General features: G+C 36.8%; 3 protein-coding genes across 4 annotated transcripts; 1 reads left to right on the forward strand and 2 right to left on the reverse strand.

Moving 5' to 3' along the window:
- Positions 1–1,248: 1,248 nt before the first annotated feature.
- On the forward strand, positions 1,249–6,813 carry LOC135677694 (ras-related protein RABH1e). Its single transcript, XM_065190069.1, has 6 exons — positions 1,249–1,472; positions 3,102–3,172; positions 3,969–4,057; positions 5,198–5,309; positions 6,208–6,298; positions 6,384–6,813. The coding sequence occupies exons 1-6, from the start codon at positions 1,356–1,358 to the stop codon at positions 6,525–6,527; spliced, it is 624 nt and encodes a 207-aa protein (XP_065046141.1). The 5' UTR covers positions 1,249–1,355; the 3' UTR covers positions 6,528–6,813.
- Positions 6,814–7,666: 853 nt separating this feature from the next.
- On the reverse strand, positions 7,667–10,842 carry LOC135676083 (uncharacterized). Of its 2 annotated transcripts, XM_065186891.1 has the most exons (5): positions 10,669–10,837; positions 10,505–10,578; positions 9,461–9,596; positions 8,666–8,971; positions 7,667–8,057 (listed from the first exon to the last, which is right to left on the reverse strand). In XM_065186891.1, exons 1-5 carry the CDS (start codon positions 10,780–10,782, stop codon positions 7,788–7,790), a joined length of 900 nt encoding a protein of 299 aa, XP_065042963.1. In that variant the 5' UTR covers positions 10,783–10,837; the 3' UTR covers positions 7,667–7,787. The 2 variants fall into 2 exon arrangements, with proteins under 2 accessions (XP_065042963.1, XP_065042962.1); XM_065186890.1 differs by having other exon boundaries at positions 10,505–10,842.
- Positions 10,843–11,718: 876 nt separating this feature from the next.
- Positions 11,719–23,775, reverse strand: LOC103987462 (uncharacterized). Its single transcript, XM_065186892.1, has 14 exons — positions 23,199–23,775; positions 23,011–23,103; positions 22,662–22,724; positions 20,192–20,278; positions 19,953–20,105; positions 19,722–19,870; positions 18,957–19,191; positions 18,753–18,863; positions 16,469–17,527; positions 16,066–16,332; positions 15,602–15,787; positions 12,920–14,071; positions 12,462–12,812; positions 11,719–12,354 (listed from the first exon to the last, which is right to left on the reverse strand). Exons 1-14 carry the CDS (start codon positions 23,634–23,636, stop codon positions 12,181–12,183), a joined length of 4,518 nt encoding a protein of 1,505 aa, XP_065042964.1. The 5' UTR covers positions 23,637–23,775; the 3' UTR covers positions 11,719–12,180.
- Between the last annotated feature and the right edge of the window lie 1,233 nt (positions 23,776–25,008).

Consider the following 25,008-nt stretch of genomic DNA (forward strand, 5'->3'; position numbering starts at 1 on the left):
CGTCATAATGACAAACAAAACTATGTAGCCGGCTCATCTCTCGTATACTGTAAAAGCATCCGCAATATTATCAGAAATGTAAAAATATTAAATTTCATGATTGAATTAATTCATAGTTAGCTGATATTTATTTCACCATTTTTTATCCTAATTATACCCTATAATTGATGAATAATTATATATTTAGTACTTAATATTTAATTTAGTAAGATATAAAAATAATAACATAATCAATATCTCAGCACCAAGTAAATAATCGGTTTCTCAATGTCACGACCAATATTTCAATATTATTGACACCCATGGCGCCACATAGGTAATATCTTAGTATCGATTTGTCGACACTCCAACATCACGTGATCAACAAATTAACATCATGTGACCAATATTTTAACGTTGTATGACTAATATTTAGGTATTATATAATCGACATATCATGATGATTATTAACTGTATTATAGTTGTCACACATTATATGCATTAAACCTAGCACATTTTCATCATAAATGAGAGATGCTCGTAAATAATTTTACTTTTAATATATATCTATAAAACACTTGTTAAGCATATTCTCAAGGGAGGTCTTTCATATATCTTTCATATTCGATGCTACTGATTGAGTATTTCAAATCTCTTATTAGTTTAAGAATTCAATAAATCGTATCAAATACGTTGCTTCTCGTAGTTTTTTTTTTAACAAGATCTCTTGTCAAACTCACTCATCTCAAAATCAAGATCGGCTTCAAACCCTCTTGAATAATCAAACTCTACTTTAACATGATGTGTGAAAAGAAATATATGAAAATTTATTGATATTTTTTTTATTTTTTATATCAAATTTGTTCGAATATATTCCAGTCTAATTCATTGAGAATTATTCTTCCTCTTCTCGCTCTCAATTTGGGATTCATGCCGACCCACACATCCAAACGTCGGGTTTGGACCGGGTCAACTTCAGAACCGGGCGCGGTCGGAACCTCACGAGATTTGCACGTAGCCATTGGGGAGAAGGGGCTCGAACGGTGTGGCTCGCCACATTGTTGGTGGCGAAACAAGACAGAAACCTTAGATATACCCAACCAGAACGCGCCACGTTTGCATTTGATCAGCTAAACCTCTTGTCGAGCTTAAAATGAACTGTTCTGATGTTTGCTGTTCTTTCGGAATAATATAATTACGTAGTTGGCAGTTACTGGTTCGTCGTCTTGGCTTCCTCTTCTTGTGCTTTATAAATAGCCGAACCCCGGACGAGTAAACGACTTCGTTCTCCTTTCTTTTGTCTCTTCGCCATCTGAGATCTGCCGAACGAGAAGACAGAGGAGAGGAGAGGAGAGGCAAAGGAGGGAAAAAAGATAATGGCGGTGGTATCGGCTCTGGCGAAATACAAGTTGGTGTTCTTGGGGGATCAATCGGTGGGGAAGACCAGCATCATCACCCGGTTCATGTACGACAAATTCGATACCACCTATCAGGTCCATAAACATCAATCATCCCCTAATTTTTGGGTTCGATCCATGGTTTCTAGATATAGGTTTGTGTTTGGTCTGTTATTTCGGTCAAATTTTGGACCAGTTTCTGGATGATGTTGTCTCTGACTGCTGGATCTTGTGGTTTACGATCTTTTGATACGAGGGAGTCGGGCATGTAAATTCGATTTTCCTTTAGGTGGCAATTGTGTTTGATGGAGAACCTGATTTGATCGGCGTCAGAGGTCAATCATTAGGTGTTCTTTATGTTGAGCTAACAATGCCGGATTCAGACTTTTAGATGATTATTGTAAACTGGATATGTTGCTATCTTGATAAATCGGAAATGGTTGAATAAGTATTGGATATAGGTGCCTCATGCCTATGATACTGAGCATGCAAGATCTAATTTTACAACATTAGACATAGTGTCAGGCTGTTGATTTTGTGTTACTTATAGAAGATTTAGTAAAATATTAAAAGAAAATATAATTTCATATATTGTTTATATTATAGATTAGCAGACATTTTGACACATTGTGCTTCTTACAATTCCCATATTTGTCAATCTAGACCATATAACTCTGTTGCAACCTAATTTTTAAGGTCATCTCTGCAGAATCTGATACTTGTTTTAGCTCTCTGAATCATTGCATTATCTTCTTACCAAAAATCCCTAAATACCATTGTCAGATTTCCTATTTTAGGTGTTGCAAACACGTGCTTAAAGTGCAATTGCTTTTTCAGTTTATGGCCCTTACCAAGTTCTTGTTGATTAGCAAGATGTTTTACTTCTGCTGCATAAAATTGGTGATACTCTCTTAGATGTCATTGCTCATGCACGATTAGGAAATCAGATCTGACATAAAAGAAGGTTTTGACTTCCAGTGCTTGTTATTCAAAAAGAGCAACCAATCTTTATATCAAGGGACTGAACATGCTATGTGTTGCTCCTAGTGGAAAGTATATTCTCAGAAAGAAGTTATATTGGCAAGATTGAATTTACTCTCAGATAAAACCTATATAATTTTTTGTATGGGGCTTATATGCTATGAGTGAGTGATCACCCACTTAAAACAGGTCTTTCACCAGCAAGCATGTGAAACAAATGTTAGTGTTTTTGAAGATTGTCATTCCTATTTGCTGCCCGCACTTAGTAGAAATTCAGTGGACTGACAATCAGTGAAAATTTGCATAATGTTGGGTCTGGGTTTGTAAGATTATTCAGTGATGAAAGTTTTCAAAAGTATATCAGCCCGGTGCAATCACGTGTTACTCTCTTAAAGTCGGATTAATTTTTTTTCATTATGATGCTCTTAATCCAACTCCGATGCTATAGAATCTAGCTCGTATAGTGACTATGCCAACCGTATTATGTTTTATGTGCTTTCAAGACCTATGAAAGTCATTTTATTGTAATTTGACTTGCTTACATCTGGTTTTTTACATTTTCACAATAAAGAAAACAAAATATTTGCTTGAAAATGAAAGTGACATATTATAGTCAGGTGATGATTTTACAAGACTCTTGACTTTGGATAGAAGCATATCATTACTTCCATTACATTCTTTCCTTGACTAAGTCATGTGCGAATTTTAGTATATTTGAATAAGCATTACGTTATATGTTTTCAGGCTACTATCGGCATTGATTTTCTATCAAAGACGATGTACCTTGAAGACCGTACAGTACGTCTGCAGCTTTGGTAATTCTGTTCTCTTTGTTTTTGTGATAATTAATTTAATTGGTATTTGATAACATCCTAAGAACCAAATGTAACAAGTCTTAGTTACTAGGTTCATTCTTGTCAATGACAAGGACATGTCACATGCCCCCAAAAAATTAATGAAATATAGATAAAAGAATGTCAAAGGGATCCTATAATTGACGCTAAATATGTTCTTCTTGATATGAAAAAAATCTTGACTTCTATAATTTGCTAAACTTGCATGATTTTTCTAAAGGTCAGATGGCTTTTCCCCGTCATGTTCCTTCAATTCCTTCACATCTAATTTTTCTTCCTTAGAAGATTGCTTTCTTTTGTGTGCCTAAATTTAGTTGACTTGTTAACATGCATGTGTGAACTAACCAAGCATAGTTCGTTTGAAGGAAGAGAAGGTTGTTTATTTCTAGTGCTCATCGAACAAATCTTTAACTGGTTTTCCAAGGCTCGTAAACCCTAGATGGTGGCTTATGTCTTTATACACATCCTCAATTTTTCTACATGATGAAGTTCTCATAGCATATGGCTTCATGTGATAACCAATATTTAAGAAAACTAAGATGCCATTGCTGCCGTGCAATTCAAGAATTTAATTTGAATTTGTTTGATCATAATTAATATGATATATTAGTTCATGGATGTTAATTACTGAATGTCCAGGGACTATTACTTTAGATCCCTGGGTTTAATTAGACCTTTAACTATGTATTGGCCATCTCAGACTCTTAGTAACTGTATGATGATTTATTTAACACTATTTTTCTAATCAAATTTGCAGGGATACTGCTGGCCAGGAGAGATTTAGAAGTCTTATCCCAAGCTACATCAGGGACTCTTCTGTCGCAGTTATTGCTTATGATGTATCTAGTAAGTTCTGGTTTTCTTATTCTAAGTTTGATATTTCCAGGTTCTGACAAAATTCTGACCAGGAATAGACCATGGACTCATATCCAGATTAAATTTTGAAGTTCTCTCAATCTAGCTTAAAAACATTTTATAGACCTTAGATGAATCTTTTAACACATGCCACTGTAGCAACTTGACTATTTTACTTCCCGGCAAAAGTGCTAAATTTAGCCATTTAGATAGTATTCAACACATGCATCAGAGAAACATGGATCCAATGCTATTAATATTTTTTCTTCCTGGCAAAAGTGCTAACAATGATCATTTAGTCAGTCTTCTGAACACTACTATAGGGCCTTAAGACTTCTTATCAAGTTAATTTAGAAAAATGTAGCATGTCTTTGGGCAATCTAAGCCACCTCAGTGTATTTAGTAGCACCATTCATCGATAACACTATCTTTTTATACCTTTAGCTACAGCAAGAGTTGCAGTATTTTGCTTTTGGGACATTGCTTACATATGTTCTAGTTTGCTTACCACATAAATATATCCTGCTTGCTTATCGTCTGTCATGACAATGCATATGAATGTGATATTATCAAGTGCTTGGCATATCCTCTTGTGGACCTAGACTTTTCATGCACGTCTTCCTTCCATACAGCACATACACTTTCATGGATAGATATTATCAAGTGATTGGCATATCCTCTTGTGGACCTTGACTTTTCATGCACGTCTTCCTTCCATACAGCACATACACTTTCATGGATTCTTATCTTAAAAAGATATACATGGAAACCGAGAACAAAGGTTTATTGCACCAAATCTTTGTTGCTCCATGCAAACTTAAGAGACAGGACATCATTAAGTGGTTGACATAACCTTGTGGGAACCTAGGTTAGTAATCAATTTTATGCATTGGATCAAGCATCATTTCTGTTATGAATGAATCAGTCCACTAAGAATAGCATATCCGAGCAGAATTTTAATGATAATGTAGATTTACATAACAGTTAACAAGTATTAGAAATTGATATGTGAATAAGTGGCTCCCCAACTTTACCAATCCAATAATTATCTTCAGCTGGTGTTCATGTTGATCATATTAGTTCAAAGTATCTAGAAGAATGTTCTACTTATATGCCCCCTTTGCTTCACAGATCGGCAATCGTTCTTAAATACTTCAAAGTGGATTGAGGAAGTGCGTACAGAACGAGGTGGCGATGTAATCATAGTTCTTGTCGGAAATAAGACGGATCTTGTTGAGAAAAGGTCATAAGTGCTGGGAGTTTAGTTCTATTACTTTTCTACTTTTTAATAATATTCTCTATTTATATCTTGTTCCATTATCAATACATTTTTGTTTGAGTTGTTTGAATGTGCTTGTGGCTTTATATAATTAAGTTGCTGTGTAAAGAAGCTACTTTCATATTGATCCGCTGCAGAGTCCTTTTCTTTAAAAAAAATTAAATGCATTTCTTCACTGAGCTAAAGAGAAATGCGTGCATTCAGTTCTTAAATTGGTATTTTGTCAGATGGACTGATTTAGTTAGCACTGGGAAAGATGTATATGTAGCTTGTTGCTGCTTATAAGTAAAGAAGTTTATTCTAATAGTTGCTCAGTACCTTGGTTTAGGTGCTAATTAAACTAATTAACATCTATTTTTATTCTACTGGTTTTGGCATTTAAAATTGTTACCACCAATGCACTTTTTTTTATGTACGGGTACTCTTATTATCATGAAGCTGACAGGTAGGACAAAGGGTCCAAATCCAATTTATGTAGGATGATGATTCTTCCTTCCTCTGATGCTACTGTCAATATACAAATTATTAGATATACTGGAAAGCTCCCGATGGTGATTTAATACTTGATCTGATTATGTAATGCTATATTGTCATACTTGTCTTCTGCTCGATCAAGTTCATGCATACTGGCACTGGTGAAATTCGTCAGAAAATGGATATGGGTGTGCCATAGGGTTATCCATTATATAAAATTGCATACAAATTCATTTCTATTTTGGCTTCGCTTCCGACTTCATGGAGTTGAATTAAACTGCATACTGATTTCATCACTATGGCCTAGGATTAGTCCATACCATGTGTTATGACTTGTATCCTCAGTTATTAATGAACAATTTTGTTTGTTTTAACTTCGTGATTGCAGGCAAGTCTCGACAGAAGACGGAGAAACCAAATCTCGTGAATTTGGAGTGATGTTTATTGAAACCAGTGCAAAAGCTGGCTTCAACATCAAGGTAATCACATTTTACAGCATTAAGGCTAAATTTTCGACTCGGCACCTTCATTTCTCAGTTGGAAGACATCTTTGAACACTGGCAGCCACTGTTCCGCAAGATTGCTGCATCCCTGCCAGGGATGGAGACTCTCGCTTCCACTAAACAGGAGGACATGGTTGATGTCAATTTGAAGTCTACAGTTAGTTCAACACAGACTCAGCAGCAATCTGGAGGATGTTCGTGCTAGAGAGGTTCCAAATCGAAATATCTCGAAGAAATTCTTTATCAATAACCAATGTAAGTTTTGATTCGTTTAGCAATTGAAATTTTGATAGTAGACTGTGGAGAACCATCGATAGTATTTATCAAGTCGCTTGATCGTTGATTGTAGCATCTCTGTTGTTCCAGTTCTTGTTTCTTCTTTCGACATGACTTTTCATTTTCCTTTTTGTTTTGTTTTTTTGTGCGTGTGGTCCCGTACACATTATAATGTATTATGTTGCTCGAAGTTATAGCATCCGTTGCAGTCTGTTAAGACTCTCTCAGTCGTTTAATGTTCCCCGTTGAACTATGTATTTTTTAATTCTCTTATGGTTATCTTTATATGCCGATATGTTAATATGCCTTCTAAGCAAAAACAAATAATAAAAAAAAGGATAGAAAACTGTTACAACTCTTAATATGTATTTTTGAGTCTTAGGGTTTGCCAAACTACAATCCTCCCTTCAGAAGAAAATGATATAGAGAGAGAGAGAGAGAGAGAGAGAGAATGCAAGATGGAGGTAGAAAGTGGCCCCCGCCGGAATGGAGGATGGTCTTTTAAATTCATCTTTAATGATATTTACGTACTTTTTCATGGCATAAATCTAAAAAGGAGGTCGAGTTGTCAAATACGGTATCCAACATAGACCATCATGACCTGCCTACCCCATTCTCCTCTTTATTAGAGATGTTAGTTGTCGGTCACCACATTAAATTCTTGTTTGTAGGAACAATATGCCAATATGCCATGCATTTGATGTAATCAGAAAACATGCAGGATGACCACTGAATCAGATCAATCTTCAGCTGTCAGTAACTAAAACTTTCCAGGCAAAGTGAATTATGACATTAGAGTAAAATAGAGTTTGAATAGTTTGGTGATGCACCCCACAATTCACAATTTGATAACCATATTTGGAGATCCCCATTTCTGCTTCAACATCCTTTCACGTTGATCACTGTATTTGTCATATAAAAAAACATAGTTAAAGCCATCATATATGGCGACACAACTCAGTCATTCACATAAAATAGAAATTATTCCAATCAGTTGTTAAATTAGATGTCACAAACTATAGGCACAGTTCAAAGGTTAATTACAACACTCGAGAAACTCATTAGGAATAGCATCAAACAATAGTTTATTATCATTGCCATAGAGTGCTACTTAAAACAGGGTTCAGATAAACACTTCAACACTATAATCATCAAACCCTACAAGTCCCAAACCACTGAGTCACAGAGGTCAAACTAGAGCAATGCTGCTTTCACCACCAGGAGGCTTGCGGACACCGCCAAGATATTCTCGTGAGGGAGCCTTGCCATCAGCAAAGATGTCACTACCACTCATCTCCTTTAGCTTTGCCGTACTAAGTGTTTTTTCCGCCGCACCTGGTGTGGCATCATCTTTGAAGATGCCATTGCCTGTCAGTTCTGCCACTTTCTGGGTGTGAATTTTCTTAGCTGATTTCACCTCTGGTTCTTCACCAAACAAGAGATTGCTCGCACCCCCAGCCTATCAAATAGAACAACCAATAGACCAGATATATCACAATGTCAGCTGTTAAAAAACAAATTGCATGCAGGCCTTAACAAAGGGTAAAGAATACTAGGCATAGAGTAACTGCATAAATTGTGGATGAAGCATTATGAAGGGCTCTACAAAAACAAAATAATAATAGGCCTAAAGTAGCCGCAGAAGTTGTCAATAAAGAGTACTGAAACTTCAATTGAATCTCATAATAATAAGCTGTCGGAAAAAAGAATCGACCATGCCTCAGGCTAGCAATAGAAGAGATTGATAGAATCAACACTGAACATGAACAATCATGCAATCTTAGCACAAGAAATACACCAGAAAACATGGGTATCATAATTAAATTGGAGAGAACAAAGTTAGATTTATCCCATATACAGACAGGACTAAATAGTAATATAAAGTAGTGGCATAGTACTCAAATCAGATTCTGAACATAAAGGGCAACTGAGTTAATAGCCACAATGGAACAAAATGGAGATATATATATATATATATATATATATATATATATATATATATATATATATATGGGTGTTAGTTTTACAAACAAATGTTAATACAGAAGATGAATTTTAAATACCCACTTGAGGAACTTTAACCGGTGACTGAAAGTTTCTTGGAGTGGTTTCCCTCAGGTCACTGTCATTCATCTCCAAATTCCATCCTGATGACCTTGGCAAAACTTCTGGGGCAGCAAAGATGTCATGTCCACTTAGTTCCTTGCATTTTGCATCAGACAACTGCTTCATCAATCTATCATCCGATTCACTCAGCAGAGACCCAGTTAGTTCTCGCTGCTTTGCTACCTCAGCAAGTGAGGTTGGCTTTTTATGTGAAGAAACAGTCTCATCAGTGCTGAATGATATCTGGCTCATTGCATTTACTGTTTGCTGATTTGGAGAAGAAAAAAAAAATATCCTTAGCCCCACAGTAAACCACATTCCATAACTCAATAATCTTCCAATGAAAAATGAGGAGCTTAAAAGGGATAGGAACTATATCACAGTCTATTTTCAGATTAGAAACATCACTCGCTAGAAAATTCATTAGAATATAGATGGGTAGATTGTAGCAGATGCTGATAAGTGACACAACCAGAGAACTCCTAATGTTCCGGTAACATATTCTGACTTCATCATGGAAGTTCAGATGAAAATTATCATAATAAAAATTACCTGGGATGTCAAAAATCAGCGTTCAGAGATTGTTCACAGTGAATGCCCAGAAATACATCTTCAGTTGTGAATCTATTTTCAGTTTACTAGAACTTCCATGTTTAATTAAGATGTAGAGTTGGACATGAGATCATGAAATAAGATATGTACAAGTTTCTGGCCTCAAACTGACTAAAACCTTGCTAGTTAAAATGGATGAGATACCTGATACATCCGCAGACCTGTTCGCTGGTTAGGTGTTGAGAAAGAACTACCTGGTTCTGACAGTTCATCTTCGCTGTCAGTTGCGAAAATGCCACTACCAGTCATTTCTTTTAACTTTGGACCCGAACAAGGTTTCCTGAGAAGAAAACCGACATCATTAGGGGTTTTCATGGGTTACATTCATTACATAACAGATATAAATGTGTGCGCACATGTACAGTATATATACATACTGTAATGTGCATATATATGCTTGTGATTATGAACCTTTTCAACTATGTTTAGTTTCTTATGTTAGAATCATCATGTAGGAAACACATAAAACATTCATCATATAAGTGCCAAGGAATAAGAAAAATCATAAGTCACAAGTTTTTACTTCTTTGCAAAATCTCATAGCAAATGTAGCAATTATTAGTCTTTCATGACCTGTTTCTGTCAACAATGCAACTTCTTCATTCTTTAACAGTAAATCTTATGATAAATAAAGTAATTATGCTTAATTAACTCAAATCAAAACAATCCATGTACCATATTTTTCTTCCAGTCCTACTACATAATGTATCCTAAACTACAAGCCCCTGCCTGTCATTCAACATCATGCAGGACATCAAAAAGCACTGACGCTAAAATATGTCTTGTAGAACATGGAATAGGAGAACTATTTGAATGTTTTCGTGCAAGATTTTGTCGTGGTAAGCATTCTTGATAGAACAGAATCTTTCTTGATCCTTGATTCATCAAACATCTTAAGTGAGATTTTATGGTGGAGAGTTGAAGCACATTGTGATGGAATCTCGCCGTCTCTTGAATCACCTCAAATCATGTCTCGTTGCGCAAACAACTCAAAGAATTTGCGGCTCAGAATTTAGGATCTAATAAAAGGGGCATAGAAATGTTCAAGAAATCGACGGAAGGTTACAAATAAACAAGAAGAAAGAAACCACTGAACGAGCAGCAAAGCCTTCGAAACCCATAAGACTCTCTCCGACAAAGAAGGACTTCGAGATCCATAAGATAAGCCCACACCCAGCCAGATCTCACCTCTTTAGGATACTCTCGGCCTCCTCCTCGGTGATCTGCCCCCCGAAGACCACCTTGCTGACCCCATCCGTCGGCTGCCAACCCCTCGCCATAAGGGATTCAAAAAGTGAGAGAGAAGCAAAGGACCGTCGACCACCGCATTGCTCGAGGGAGGCGAGAAGTACCTGGTGCGGCCGGCGGGAGTCCGACGCGGCTGGATCCTGGGGCGGCGCCTCCGTCCAGGTCAGTAGATCCGCCGTCGAGGCGAGCGGCTTCCTAGTCGGAGCGCTCCTCTCCATCGCCTTTCTCTCTCTCTCTCTCTCCTCTCTACCTGTAGAAAGCGTAGTATTGAAGAAAAGTGCGCCTCTTTCTCCTGTGTTTTATAGCTCTCACATGCTGTCTTTTTCTCTCTCTAACTACTGAACACGACAAAGAAAGTAAGAAAGAGGACGGGGGGAGTAAAGTGAGCTTATTCACTCTCTAGATCGGGTACGCAGACCGCTGTTTCGATGACAGATCTTTTGTGTTAGCTCGGCGGTTAGGTTACCGCATCCGTGACGATACTCGAGCGTCGTCGCCTCCGACTAATGCTCTTCTTGATTTTGGAATTTGAATTGTGGGCCCCATACTTAAACCCAAATTATAATATCTCCCACCGACGACCTGCTTTGAACCACCCACGGTCGTACCCTCTCGGAGGCCTGCGACGCCACTAAGCAGCCAAAGATGCGGGTTAAAGAATGGAATCGAACAGAAAAATTATCGAACCGAATCGAACCAAACCGAACCGATTTAAGTCGTAGCAAAAGCCGAACCGATGTCAGTGATTCGGTTCAAATTTTTATTTTTATTTTTATTTTTATATAAAAATATATTTACCAAAACTTTTATTCAGATAGGGAGAAAGAAAGAAAGGATCGAAAATGACGACACCACTATTTATTTAAGTGTGAAAAGTAAAAAATTACGAAAGCAATGTTTATATGTTGCAGGGATTCCATTCCTGCAACATAGTTAGGTTTTGTGTGCTTTTTAGTTGCCAAAGTTAGTTTGCATTAGTAAGAACAATACAGGAGATTCAATCATAAATATCTGGCAACATGTTTAAATACCTTCAGATCGAGCACATAATATGTGGGTACAAGTGGCAGTAATCCTAGATAATTCAAGCACCAGAAAGTATTTAAATGTAGAGAAATGTCATGTACCATATGACAGACAAATAGAAAGGATGGTGGAACCAAATTGATTTAAGGTAATTAAGATTAGCTTAGAACAACAAACAACAATAAAATCGTACATCTCAACTATTTAAGATCGATTACATGGATCTCTTATCGCTAATGGATTAGAGTGATACCTCGATAAATTAGTCGCAGACAGTTTACATTCAAGGCTGAAGAACAAGTACCCTCTTGTTGGCATGCTCCTGTACAATTACCCAGTTCTCTAACAAGCTACATCTCATGACACTGTCGAATAATTCTACATGTTTTCTTCAGATAGGTATCGTATTCAAAACTCTGAATGGCCAAAAATTTCCAGGAAAATCACCACAAATGTTTGCAACCAGATTGTGGTACTCAATATGCCAGTTGACCCTTCATGTCATGCAACAAGAAACAGGGCCGAAATGGTCAGCATAGTGCCTATGCAAGAGGTTGTGTGACCTGCAAGCTGCCTCCGAATGCTATGATTCACTCCATCTGATCTTCACCTGTCGTATTATCCTCAAATGTTTCATTGTCAGCATCACCGTTTGCAGTGGGCATATCTGTATCCTCGGACTGGTTCTCCGAAGTCGAATCCTGAGCCCCATTTGCACTGGGCACCGACTCTTGGTGTGCACCATATTGACTGATGAGCTGTGCCTGTTACCAAAGGAAGTTGTTACACATTCGGCTAATAATTTGAGAAGATAGAAAACAACCACTTGCATAAAACTGAGTGATGGCAGGATGTTGAGTCACAAGCATACCTGATAGAGCTGATGAATCCTAAAGTTAACCAAGCCATCCATCTCCTCAACACCACCAATAAACTGAATCCTCCCTGTTTCTCCCATGAGACGCTCTGTGAAAGGACTGGTCTCTTCAAGATTCAGGCCCAGCTTATCAGGCCTCTGAAGTAAAAGTTGAAAAGTTGGCTGCAACTCATAGCATTGTTCGAACAGAGCACGCCGGCAAAAAACATACAGCCCTAGACGTGCTCGTGACATTGCAACGACTAATCTCCTAACATCACGGAGGTGACCGACAAATCGTGTGCGGACAAGAGACAATAAAATGAAATCATTTTGCTGACCTTGAAATTTATCAACTGTTGTAACCTGTTATGCAAGATAATGATTAACTGACTATTATAAGAAAAGAAAATTCTCACTAAATTGAGCAGAAAAAAGAATGCTTAAATAAGATGACAAACTGATGAACTTGCCTTGCTAGGTGGGCCGATTCCAGATGTCATGCATCTCCTATTGACAACATCACGAATCAGAAGCTTTTGGCCATTGTATGTGGTCAATATAGAAATCTTGCTGGCTGGGTATCCAAGCAGACGCATGTAAATATAAACGCTAACAATATACTCGGCCTCCCCTTCGTTCTGATAGAACCATGGAGAAGGAGCAGTTTCACCTTTCCCAAGGTAATCAGGAACATCTATTAGTTGATATTCATAAGCAAATCCAGCATTAGCTTTTTGAAACATAACCTCCTCACGGACATAGGGAAGATCACCAAGATCTCTGTATCTCCAGTTGTAAAGTTTTGCTATACTCGGTCGAGCTCTACCTTGAGCGTTAAGCTCAATGTAAGGAACACATAAGCGAACAAATCTCATGAACAAACTTTGATCCATGTGGCTGTACTTTTGAAAGGCCATGTTTTTCACAACAGGAGGCAACTGGTGATGGTCACCAATCAATATGCAGCGCTTAAGCCGAGCATAACCGTCTTCCTGCCTTTGAAGCAACATTGGTATAAAGGTCTCTATCTCTAATATCTGCGCACTTTCTTCCATCAGCAAGTTGTCATACTTAAAGCCCAATTGAAGGAAATCCTTCCTCTTTAATGCTGCATGAGTACAGGTCATAGCAACAACCTTGGCCTGCTTGGTCATCAGATAATTTGCTCGATCAGCTGTAGACTTGAGTAACTCAAAAGCCCTGCACTCTTCAAGCTCCTGGAACATAGTTGATAGATGGCAGAAGCAACCTTTTGCAGCTCGCATGTCTTTCTCAAAGGATTCACCTGTAAAAACTGGTTGTGGAGTATTTGAAAAGAATTCCATAAATGGAAACCGATCCTTAATAAATGATGGTTTATCTTTGTTCTGAGCACAAGCAGCTAAGAACTGCTCCCAACGTGAGTAAACATGCAGCAACCAAAAATATCCAGCAGTTTCGCAAGTGTACCCTACATCTTCAGGGAGCTGAAGAGATCTTGCAAGTCTCTCCACTTCACCAAGAAGCTCTAATCGTCGCACAAGCATAGCATTGACACGACCTTGGCGACTAAAATCAAGATCAGTTGCCAACTCTTGTTCACCTTGACCCAGACGAAGAAGGTATCTAGCAGGTACATCTCTCTGATGACAGTAACACTAAAGTTAGATCCAAATCTCTTTCATGATAATAGAACACGTCAAAGACAAATGAGGGGAAAAAAGTGATAATAGACACTATGTAAGCTAGATCCAAATCTCTTTGTGATAATAGATACTATATAAGCTCCTTGGAAAAAGACACAATGTGAAAGTCATAATTAGGTACTGGAGAACAATTGTGCCTCCCACATTAAACTCAAAATAGGACATTAAACAATGACGCTGCAAAAGAACAAACAATGATATGAACCACAAAAGCAAAAAGATTACCAAGAAAAATGAGTAGTTCTTAAGAAATCTCTATCCAGTAAATGAAGAAACAATTACACAGACTGCCATGGTTGAAGATGAAACAGAAGAGTCCACAAGGAAAATATGAGGAGAATGTGCCTCAAGTTACCATGGATAGTTGACTCAGCAACAAAACAAACTGATGCATGACAAATCATTAATATCATATATACTTAAAAAACTATGAAAAGGCATGCTACTATGCTCACAAATCAATCTTTTAGGCACCTGAAATTTTATCAAACATTAGCAGTTAACAGAGATCACATACATGAACAATAAATGGGTGTCTTAGATCATGACAGGGCTGCCTCATGTATACCATATGGAACATACATTTTTATAGAAGTTGATAAATTTAATTTTTTTTTTTTTTTGATAAAAATGACTCACTAAAGCCTGATATTTTCTCCATTATTTCAGATGTGTGAGATACTGATAAAAATTTCAAATTATAGAACATTCACAAGCATTTAAATAAAACCTTAACACCTCCATACAACTCAAGAACTCAAACGACAAGTTGACTGACTGTTTCAAAGATATTAACCATGTAACGCTGGCAAGCTGCCTTGCAGGCATCTTTTGGTGATAGCTGTAAGTAGGACAACGATTGGGTAGATGAAGCAATCACTGAAACTGGACTCAACTTTGCAAGAACTAAATCAACAAAAAGAGCCATATTGATCTATCAAGGGATGACCACAGATGCCTCAGGTGAATAAGGTCTCGAGTGGAGTGATGGCCAATTGGTTGCACAAAGGTTGGGTCAGTATTAGGAACTGTTTGTCAATTTTGAAGAAACTTGTTTTCCAGACAATCATAGTTCATTCAGCGCATTGCTAGGAAAAAAGGGTTGTCCCTCATATGAACTCATGGAAGGACAGTGGGCTGAGAGGAGGCCAGCAATAGAAGTAGGATGTGACATGTGCTCCTCTCATAGAAGGAGCAGGTGCCATGTGCCATAGCACTATCAAGTATGGTGCAAACCTTTTTCCCTCCTTACGTTGTCCCATATCTCAATTTTTGCCCCTGACCTCTTCCCTTGACGCAAGATATAAAGGCATCAAGATATTCCAACCTTCTATTAGTCAAGACAATTAACATACCAACCACCTTCTGGCAGAAATTTTCAGTAATTTTACATTTCAAAAAAAAGCTAGTGCAAACATGATGATATCCACAGGAGCCAAATGTTTTCACTAAATATGAATCATATACCTGCATTATCTTCTCAAAAAGATCATTTAAAGCCTGATTAGAGTGAGTGATAATTAATGTTCTCTGTGAAGGACAGTTGTGATAAAGAACATTCAGAATTTGCACTGCAGTATCTGTTTTTCCAGTACCAGGTGGACCAACAACCATTGTCAACCCAGGCTGGATGCCTGAAATTATTGCTCCAATCTGCAAAAGAAAATTACATGTTTAAAATGGGGACTTTAGAGCAATATATCTAAGTAATGACAAAGTGTGCAGTATAAATACTGTTATAAGAAAGGAGTATGATTGATTTTTTTAAAGGGAATAAAGAGAGACTTGTTTCTCTATAGCTTAAAAGCACAAACAATAGGATGCTAATCATATACAGAACTGATCAAGAATGAAAGGAATCTATAGGATTCAAAGAAAGAGAGAGACAGAGAGAGAAATATGCATAGATATTCTTTTTTGAAAGTAAAAACCTGGGTTGGTGTAAATCTGACTGAGTTTTGCTTTGGCTGGTCTTGAGGATAAGGACCAGGATCAAGAGGAACATATGCCTCAACAAAAATCTTTTCCTTCTCAGAACCATACTGAGCCATCTCATCACCATTTGAAGTGGTAATGTTACTGATCTTCTCATTGCCCGGAAGAGCATGAGTACTACTTTTCATTGTTTTTGGAAGTCTAATCCGGAAGGGAGGACTCGAATGTAAATCATCTGAACCATCTGGCTTAATGAAGCAAACCTACAAGTCATGAAACAGATACACATAATACAACAACACAACAGAATGTCATGGAGGAAGACAGTGCATGAGCCTCCTACTAATGTGAGGCTTCTGAAGGGTAAAATATACCAATTGTTTTAATGCTAATTATTACCTGAAAATCTGGAAAGCTGTCTCTCAAATGGTTGGCATCAAGAAAAGTGTCTTTAAAATCTACCGCTTCCAAAAGATCAGGCATGTTAATCCACTGTGCAGCAGAAGGATTGCCATAACCCAAAAAAATATTATGCAACCAATCAGGTACAATGCATGACTCATTCATAAGGTCTCTTATGGAGTCTAAAATTGCCTTGAAGTTATTCTCTTTAGGCTTCCTCCTCATTAAAATGTTAAAGGTGCCATAGACATCTTCTGTGCCTTTTTCAGCAATGTCAGCAACATCCATGTGGTACTGTGCTGTGTCTAGGGCAACTGTTACTGTGCGAAGCTCACCCTTAGGTGGCTTCCATTCATCTCTTTTTATTCTACCAGTGAAATCATTCATGAGCACACCATCCTCATCACGGATTTCAATTACTTCACATCCACGTACATATTGAAGACCAAGCCTCTGTGGAACAGAGGACTTGGCAGCTTCCTCTTGACTAAGAGGTTCAAAAGATGGACGAATTGATAATAAAAACAAGACATCATGTTCTTTAAGAGCATCCCATTCTGATCTGATATGTGATCTGTAACTCGAAATGCTATAAGTAACTTCAGCTACAACAGATGATGGTTTGACTTCCCCGATATTTGGTTGTTTAACTTCTGTGATTCTGAACTGCTTGATTGGAACACCCATTCTCGACCACCCACCAAATGCTGTTTCCCCCTCCCTATTGATATAAGCTAGAAGATGAGGAACAGCTTCTTGGATATCTTCACGTATTTCATATGTAGATTCTAGACGGAAAAGATTAAAGTTTCTCAATAGATAATCATGTAGTGTCAGAAATTGCAGGTTTAGCTTAGGAAGAGCTAGGCATCCTTCTCCAGAATAATTAATACTTGGAACGAGGCTCTCATCCCACATTATCTGCTCGTTTGGATAGAGAGGAAGTGCATTTATGGCATCCTTCTGGGACTGACGTTTCTCAAAGAAAGAAACAAGTACTTCAACAAGGAAATCAGACCGATTAGCCCATGTATCATCTCTTGAAACCAACTTGAGCTGTAAAAGGCAACGATATTAGTGAAATATCTACTGTAGGGTTATAGAAAGGATATGACGCTCACAACATCATAAATCAACAGAAGTGCCCAACCATTGATGAGCTTTTGTAACATACAGCTGGAGCATGTCTCAAAGATATCAACATATAACAGTAACAAGTTGAAAGTTGCAATATGGAAGTCTCTACCAGGTTGCAAGGATTAGTCAGAAATCAAAAAGTAATAAAGACAAAATCACAGAACTTACTAAAGGAAGCCTAATATGAGCTTCATAGAGAAAATGACCAAAATTTCAATCAAGCAACAAACATATATTCATATGGTATTAAAAATACAAGATTAGACATGAAATTTGTTAACCTGTACCATAATCTAACTAGTCATAAGATTCTCTGAAACCTATAAGCACATAGACCAATTAAATTAAAGAATGAACACAAAATACATACTGGAAGAAAACAAATTGGAATAGAAGAAGTGCATATAACTCATAGTAAAAAAGTGATTCATCTTCTTTATTATCTTTCTTTTGGTAAGTTCATCTTCTTTATTATCTGCAAACAATTACCTTTCCTAAGATCACTTTGCAAATGAAAATTGCACTAGGCATTTTTTTTATCATCGTTCACAAAAGAGTGCACATATACACACACATGTAGATGTATCTCCTTCTCAATATCTCTTTTTTTAATCATATAATCAGTTTTGCAGAGAATGTATTTTCTCACAAATATATCTAACAAAATTAAAGTCAATACATATTTGAAGCACGAGGTTATCATTTCTGGGGGCAGTTCGACAAACCAACAAAATTTTTCTGGCATATACTTGATCCCATTTAATATTATACAACTTTGAGAAGCCAACACAATACACTTGAGTAATTTCCATGTCCAAAGTAAGTTGAATTAATTTTAAAATCCTTGCTTAACTGAAGGCACATATGTCTAATTCCTTTATTGTCTAGGGCAAATTAGCAAGTAACAGGTAATGGTGTTGACCAAGAACATACATCAGAATACAATGTATAGGGCAAATGTTGGCTAATTCTAGTGGTGAAAGATACAAAAAGAATATACATCAGAATACAATGTACAGTATATTGATGCTCGATCAGCATCAGCACAAGTGGCCATAGAAGAAAGCAGAGAGAGAGAGAGAGAGAGAGAGAGAGGGAGAAAGAAATAAAAGCAAATTGATATATCATGCTAGTTATCACTGACCTTATCACAAACCAAGTCTTGTAGTTCCTCATCAGACAAGACAGATAACTTCTTTCTAAGATCAGCACGCTTCTGAATTGCACCAATATTGCAGAGTGCAAAATCTTGCAACTAGGGAATAAGAAAAAACAATTATGAAAAGCAAAACAAAAGGAATTATATAGTTTCACAAGAACAAGTTAATTAATACCACTAGAAAAATACCTTAGGGATCTGTTTGAATGCTAATAGTTGGAACGCTTGCAGGCGTGAGTAGTGAGCAAGTAGTACATCATCATCACTGAGTTGCATCCCAATGTGGTCATCAATCTCAAAGCATTCATAAAATTGTAGCAAGTCTACCAGCTGTGCGAAAAGTCGCCCCTTTTCATGAGTGTATAGTGCACTTAAGTGGCATTTGGGAACAACAGCAGCATCGGAAACAACAGGCTTCAAGAACCTATGAAATACAATTAGAAGCATGATATATTTACAAACAAAAGGATCATGCAACCAGGGCAAGATATCCAGAGAGAATAATTTTGCACAATTATATAGCAGACCAGACATCTGCAAAATGACGATATCATACCAACATTTCCTTCAAAGAGTAAAGTAGGACCATTCGACCAATGTTGCCAAGGAAGGGAAAAAATTGTTCTTTTTCAACTCAAAACCATGTCTTAGCATCAAGAATGCTATTTCAACTTGTCATTTGCATGATATGGTAATTCATGCATACACCACCTTGGTCTTAAAGTTTGCAGGACCTATATCACTTGCCAAAGACTCATGAAGGGTTCCAGGGCACAGCCTATGACATCTATAACAAATGAAAACTAACATATTCTGATGTCCTAAGACTCATAACACAATTAATACTCCATCGACCATCAATATACACCAAAAATTTTGCTAACCTAATAATTTGTTTAGATAAAGTGCAAATTGAAAGATCAGTTGAAAACAAGGTAAATAAGACAATCATACCTTCTTGTAGGCAGTTGGCTCAACAGATCAATCAAGAATTCCATAAATCTCTCACAGTATAAAACAGAGGATTCATCAACCAGCTTATCATAAGAATCGCTGACTTCATGACCACTCAGATTTTGATGTATAACCTTTGAATCGAGAATCTGGCAGGCATATTCCAGTGACAATTGTATAAAAGGGTGCATATATAGGATGAAGTTATAGGCCATTGCTTGAAAAAGTTACCTCCAAAAATTCTTCTATCAAGTTTCTAAGAAACCGTACTTCAAGTACTTTTGATGGGTCAAATGGCTGGCCTCCTTTCTTGGCTTCCTTGGCTTCTTTCTTGGTCATTTTTTTCCACTTCTTGATTAAATGGGGGTTAAGGCATAACTCGATCTATATAAGGTCAAATAAGAGGTCAGTTTGCAAGAACAAGTGCAAAAACAATGACACATAATAAACAGAGATTATCTTGACTGCACCTGAAATCTACCAAGAGATAAGCTGTGCCACAACTGCAAGCTGACTAACTTAAGAATAGTTTCACTAACAATCTCATCCTCCAGACTCTGCCAACAACCAAACATTGCATAAGCATAAAGCTATTTTGTGAAGTACACAAATCAACAAAGCTAGATGAAAATTCAATAACTTAATAGATGATGAATCCTTAAGCTGCAGACTGCAGTAGAGAAATTTATGTAATTAGATATGCATGGGAAGTAAAATAAAGAAATAGGAGAATGTTGAAAACTTGAAAGGCTGAAAACTTTCAAAGAAAATATGTAAAGTGAAAAGATGCACAGTTGCCTCAGTAATACAATAATATGGATCTGGGAGCATGAATTAAGGTGCCAATCAAGGTTTGCAATACCGTACCGTACCGGTGTTTCGACCTGGGTTTGGTACCGGTATGGTACGGTATACCGAGCGGTACACCCAGGTGTACCGAGTAGTGTAGCACTGTTACAGTGCCCTGCTACAGTGCCACAGTACACTCGGACCGGTATGTACCGCCCGTGGTGCCAATGCATAGAGCAATACAGTCGTGACATGTGATAAGAATGCATTTCAGGTGAGTACCACATCTTGTGCCAATATATACAAAGGTCAATTTTTACAGTCTTATTTTAAAAAATAAAAAAAAGACACACTCATGACATGATATATATGCATGATCAATACAACAATCCTATTATATATGTATGTTTTCTTCCATGATTACCATCCTTACTAGTTACTACATGCTTCTTATATGCTTTTTATACTGAAACTGAAGTAAACAAAAGACCATTATTTGGTTTCTCTTTTTTGTGTTTGGGTGTTTGCCTGTGTTTTCTTTTCATGAAGGTGTAGGCTATAACTGCAATAACTGAAAGAGACTATAATTACTATGTTTTTCTGATGAGCACAGGAGTATGTTCAAACTGCAAGAGCTTGGACATCTGCCTATACGACACACACTAAATTCTGTCGGCCTTCATTAACCTAATCTCTTTCATTTGTGTTTTAAACTATGTTACACAACACATCAAGTATCAAAATATGCACCATTCCAATTAGACACCGACACATTAGATAATGATCCATGCTAGAGATCATCGTTCCATGCCATAACAACCAAGTGTATGACAGAAGCCGTAGGCATCAAACTTGAGATGCCTTGATGCTAGCATATATCAGTTGTCAAACTACATATTTCTTACAACATATAGCTTACAAGTCTATGACTGACACAAGTTCTTTTGCAGGACTTAAATCCATGTTCTCATTGTTATCTTTAGGTATACAAAATTGGAACGTGGAGTGCCAGAATTTAGCCTATTAGTAATAGCCTTATTTGTCTACAAGCCAAAAAACAACCAAAATTGGAATGACGAGTACTAAATTTTAGCCTAATAGTGATAGCCTTATTTCTCTACAAGCTAAAAACCAGCCAGTAGGTTTCTATACAACATTAGGTAATAATTAAAAAAAAATTCACATTATCTCTTTAACTCACTCAACTGTCTAGCAAGTTGAAATCCATAAGCAAATTCCAGTAAACGAAGTTATAGTTGCAACAGAATTAATTAGTGATGTAGCTAAATACAGAACTAAAAAAGAAATATTATAATCTCCTTTTGTGGCTGAAGCCTATTCACAAATAAGATCAGGTAAATTGATTGATGCTGAAGATGTGAAAACAAATATTACAAAAATCTAGGATAGCTGAAAATGATGTTATTGCTTCATATAGTACCAGATGTGCACCCTGATAGGTGCGAATGATGCGAAGGTCCCACCCCAGTGTATGGGAGTCTCAATCTACCAAATAGCTATTCCAATATCTAAATTTGATTATAAAAAAAAAAGACATACCCAGTACATGAGGTTCCCGCCAATGTATGGTCTGGGCCAATAAAAATATATGGAATATCCAAATTTGATGTATGAAAAAATATATATGAAATAATTTTTAATATCATATCCGAGCCATATAATGTTCCATTTCTTTGAGTTTCATACCCCATTTCTTAGAGTCTCATATCCATATCTTTGAATTTTACACATTCACATATCCGGATCATCTCATATCAGATGACTTGCTACACCAAAAACAAAAAGTACGTTCTCTAAGGCTCAAGTCTGTATGATTTTTGCTAAAGTGGTTATACAAAAAACGTAGAAATCATCAACTCTTAAAAGGGCAATGAGATTCAACATAAAAATGTCTTTTCTGAACTGGCCAAACTGTCAATTAAAATTAACCAAGCAAAACCATACATGCATCCACAAGTTAACAGTTGTTCAGCACAATACCGAGAATAAGAGAGAAATTAAAAAAAATAAAAAATATATCATAAAGACAGTACATAAGAGGGGAAAAACTCTAGGCTTACTGAAAGAACCTAAGTCAGTTGTCATCCTACTTCCTGCTAGGTTTTAGTTTAAAAGATTGCAACATCATACCTGAAAAGCATTAATCATGAAAAGCAAGTAATTTGTCTTCTCTGCGATACTTAAGGCTCTTCCCTACATGCGAGCAAATCAAAACACAGTTAGCAAATAAGAAAAGTTGTACGCCAAAAAGACTCCAGAATTAATAAAACAATAATAAGTAAAAGAATCAAAATTCTTGACTACAGACTACACACACAATCAGATGTCAAAATGTGTCTATTCCACCATGGAGAATCTTATCTCCAATCCAGTCCTTAAACTTCAAATAGAATACGAATATGTAAAGACCATTAAGAAAACAAGAAAAATAAGGCAAGAAAGTTGACAAATTCAAGAATAACGCAGACACATATCAAACCTGTTCCTTTAATAGAAGAACCCTCCGCAAGAATCCTCTGAATGCATCCTTCCGGTCGTGAAAACAAATCCATGCAGCCACATTTTCCCGGAACTAGAGAGACCAAAACATAAACCGATAATGTGATGAGAAAACATCTGTGCTCCTGACTGTTCCTTCCATCAAAAAGTTCCAACCAATCAACGTACCTTCTCATTGACCATTAAGATCATCGACATGACGTGCTCAAACGTCGCAGAATCCGGATCGAAGTTAGGCCACAGATAGTTCTCCAAGTACTGGCTCACCTCCAGGATCATGACCCTATGTAGGGGGGCCGTCTTCCGACCGCCGCCCGACGCAAGAAGCTCTGTCTCATAAATCTCCTTCACCAGCTCGGGATCGAACTCCCGCGAATGAGCCCCGCCACCGGCGGTCTTCAGCCAGTTGTCCGCGGCGGTCTTGGTTAGCCGGTCACGCTGGATTTCGAGCAGGGTGATGGAGCTGGAAAGCCCAGCGGCCGGCCGCTGCTCCGGGGGCTTCTCGGGCAGAGGCTCCGCCGCCGCCTCCTGGCCCGTCTCGACGAAATACTCCGCCACCCGGTGCCGCCGGAAGTCGAAGGTACCGGTGCCGAGGACCTTCGGCATGGTGACCGGATCGAGGACTGAGATCGATCGAGAGGCCGAGATGGACCAATTCACGAAAGCAAATAGAGAATTAGGGTTTCATGGCAGTGACGAGGGGAAAAGGGCGAAGTATAAACCCTAGCGGGGCGATTCCGCATCACCGGGCAAAACGATACCGCAAGAGACATCATAATGTTATCGGGTCGGATTGGCATGACATCACTGGGTGTCTGAACCCGATCCGGGAAGAACGCGTGGCGTCCGAGTTTCCGGATTAGGTTTGATTAGGGGCGTCGATTGGTCCGAAACCTTTAAACTCGGATCTGAACTCCCAACTCCGAAAAAAATATTATATTTATTGTATTTTGTAGCTTTAATATTCCTAATTCCTTTTGCGTGTTAATGTAAATAAATATTATTCTAGGATTTAAATCTACAATTTTCAAGTAAGCAATGCACATGTCGGTAATTAATTGGCATGATTAGTATATGGTAATGAGACGATAATTACAAAAACAACATTAAAAACAAAAATTAACTATCCACATTACAATTTTCATAAAATATTTAAAAGTAGTGTTTAAAATTGGGGTATTCACACAGTGATTAATTTCGAGGAAATCCTTTGAGAGGTTATTTATGCTAAAAAATAAAATGGACTCAATCAATATATTTTGATAAGATAATAAAGATAAGTGATTTTTATTATAATCATAAATATTAAAAATTATAATTAATAATAATTAAAATAATATAAATTTTACCTATGTTTTGTTTAAGAATGTTTGTGATACAAGTAGGATGAGAAGTGCTTTCTCATCTATACATCCATGTCTTATCTCATATTTCTATCTATACTTCATTCCTTATTTAAATAAGATAAGAGCGAGAACAAAAAATAAAAATAGTTCTTTATATTATCATAACTAATCTATTTATTTTTTTAATAAAACATTAATAATATCATAAAATAAAAAAATATTAAAAATATATAAAATTAAAATTAAAAATATTTATTTAGTGATTAATGTTTGAATATTGGAGTTATAGATATTTAGTTTACTTTTTAAATATATATGTTATTTTCCTTTTTTATAAAAAAATATTATATATATATATATATATATATAAATATATATATATATATATATATATATATATATATATATAATAAACATGAAAGAGGTGGAGATGGGTGAGGAGTGCTTTGCTAAAATTTATAAATTTAATTTAGTGATTAATGTTTGAATATTAGAGTTATAGATATTTAGTTTAATTTTCAAATATATATTTTTTTATATTCTTTAATAATAAAAAAAATTTATATATAATAAATAAATATAAACTATATGGGGATTGGGTGAGGAGTTCCTTACTCATCTCAGTCCAAATC

Source organism: Musa acuminata, chromosome BXJ1-6, assembly GCF_036884655.1.
Source record: "Musa acuminata AAA Group cultivar baxijiao chromosome BXJ1-6, Cavendish_Baxijiao_AAA, whole genome shotgun sequence".
Classification (NCBI taxonomy): domain Eukaryota; kingdom Viridiplantae; phylum Streptophyta; class Magnoliopsida; order Zingiberales; family Musaceae; genus Musa; species Musa acuminata.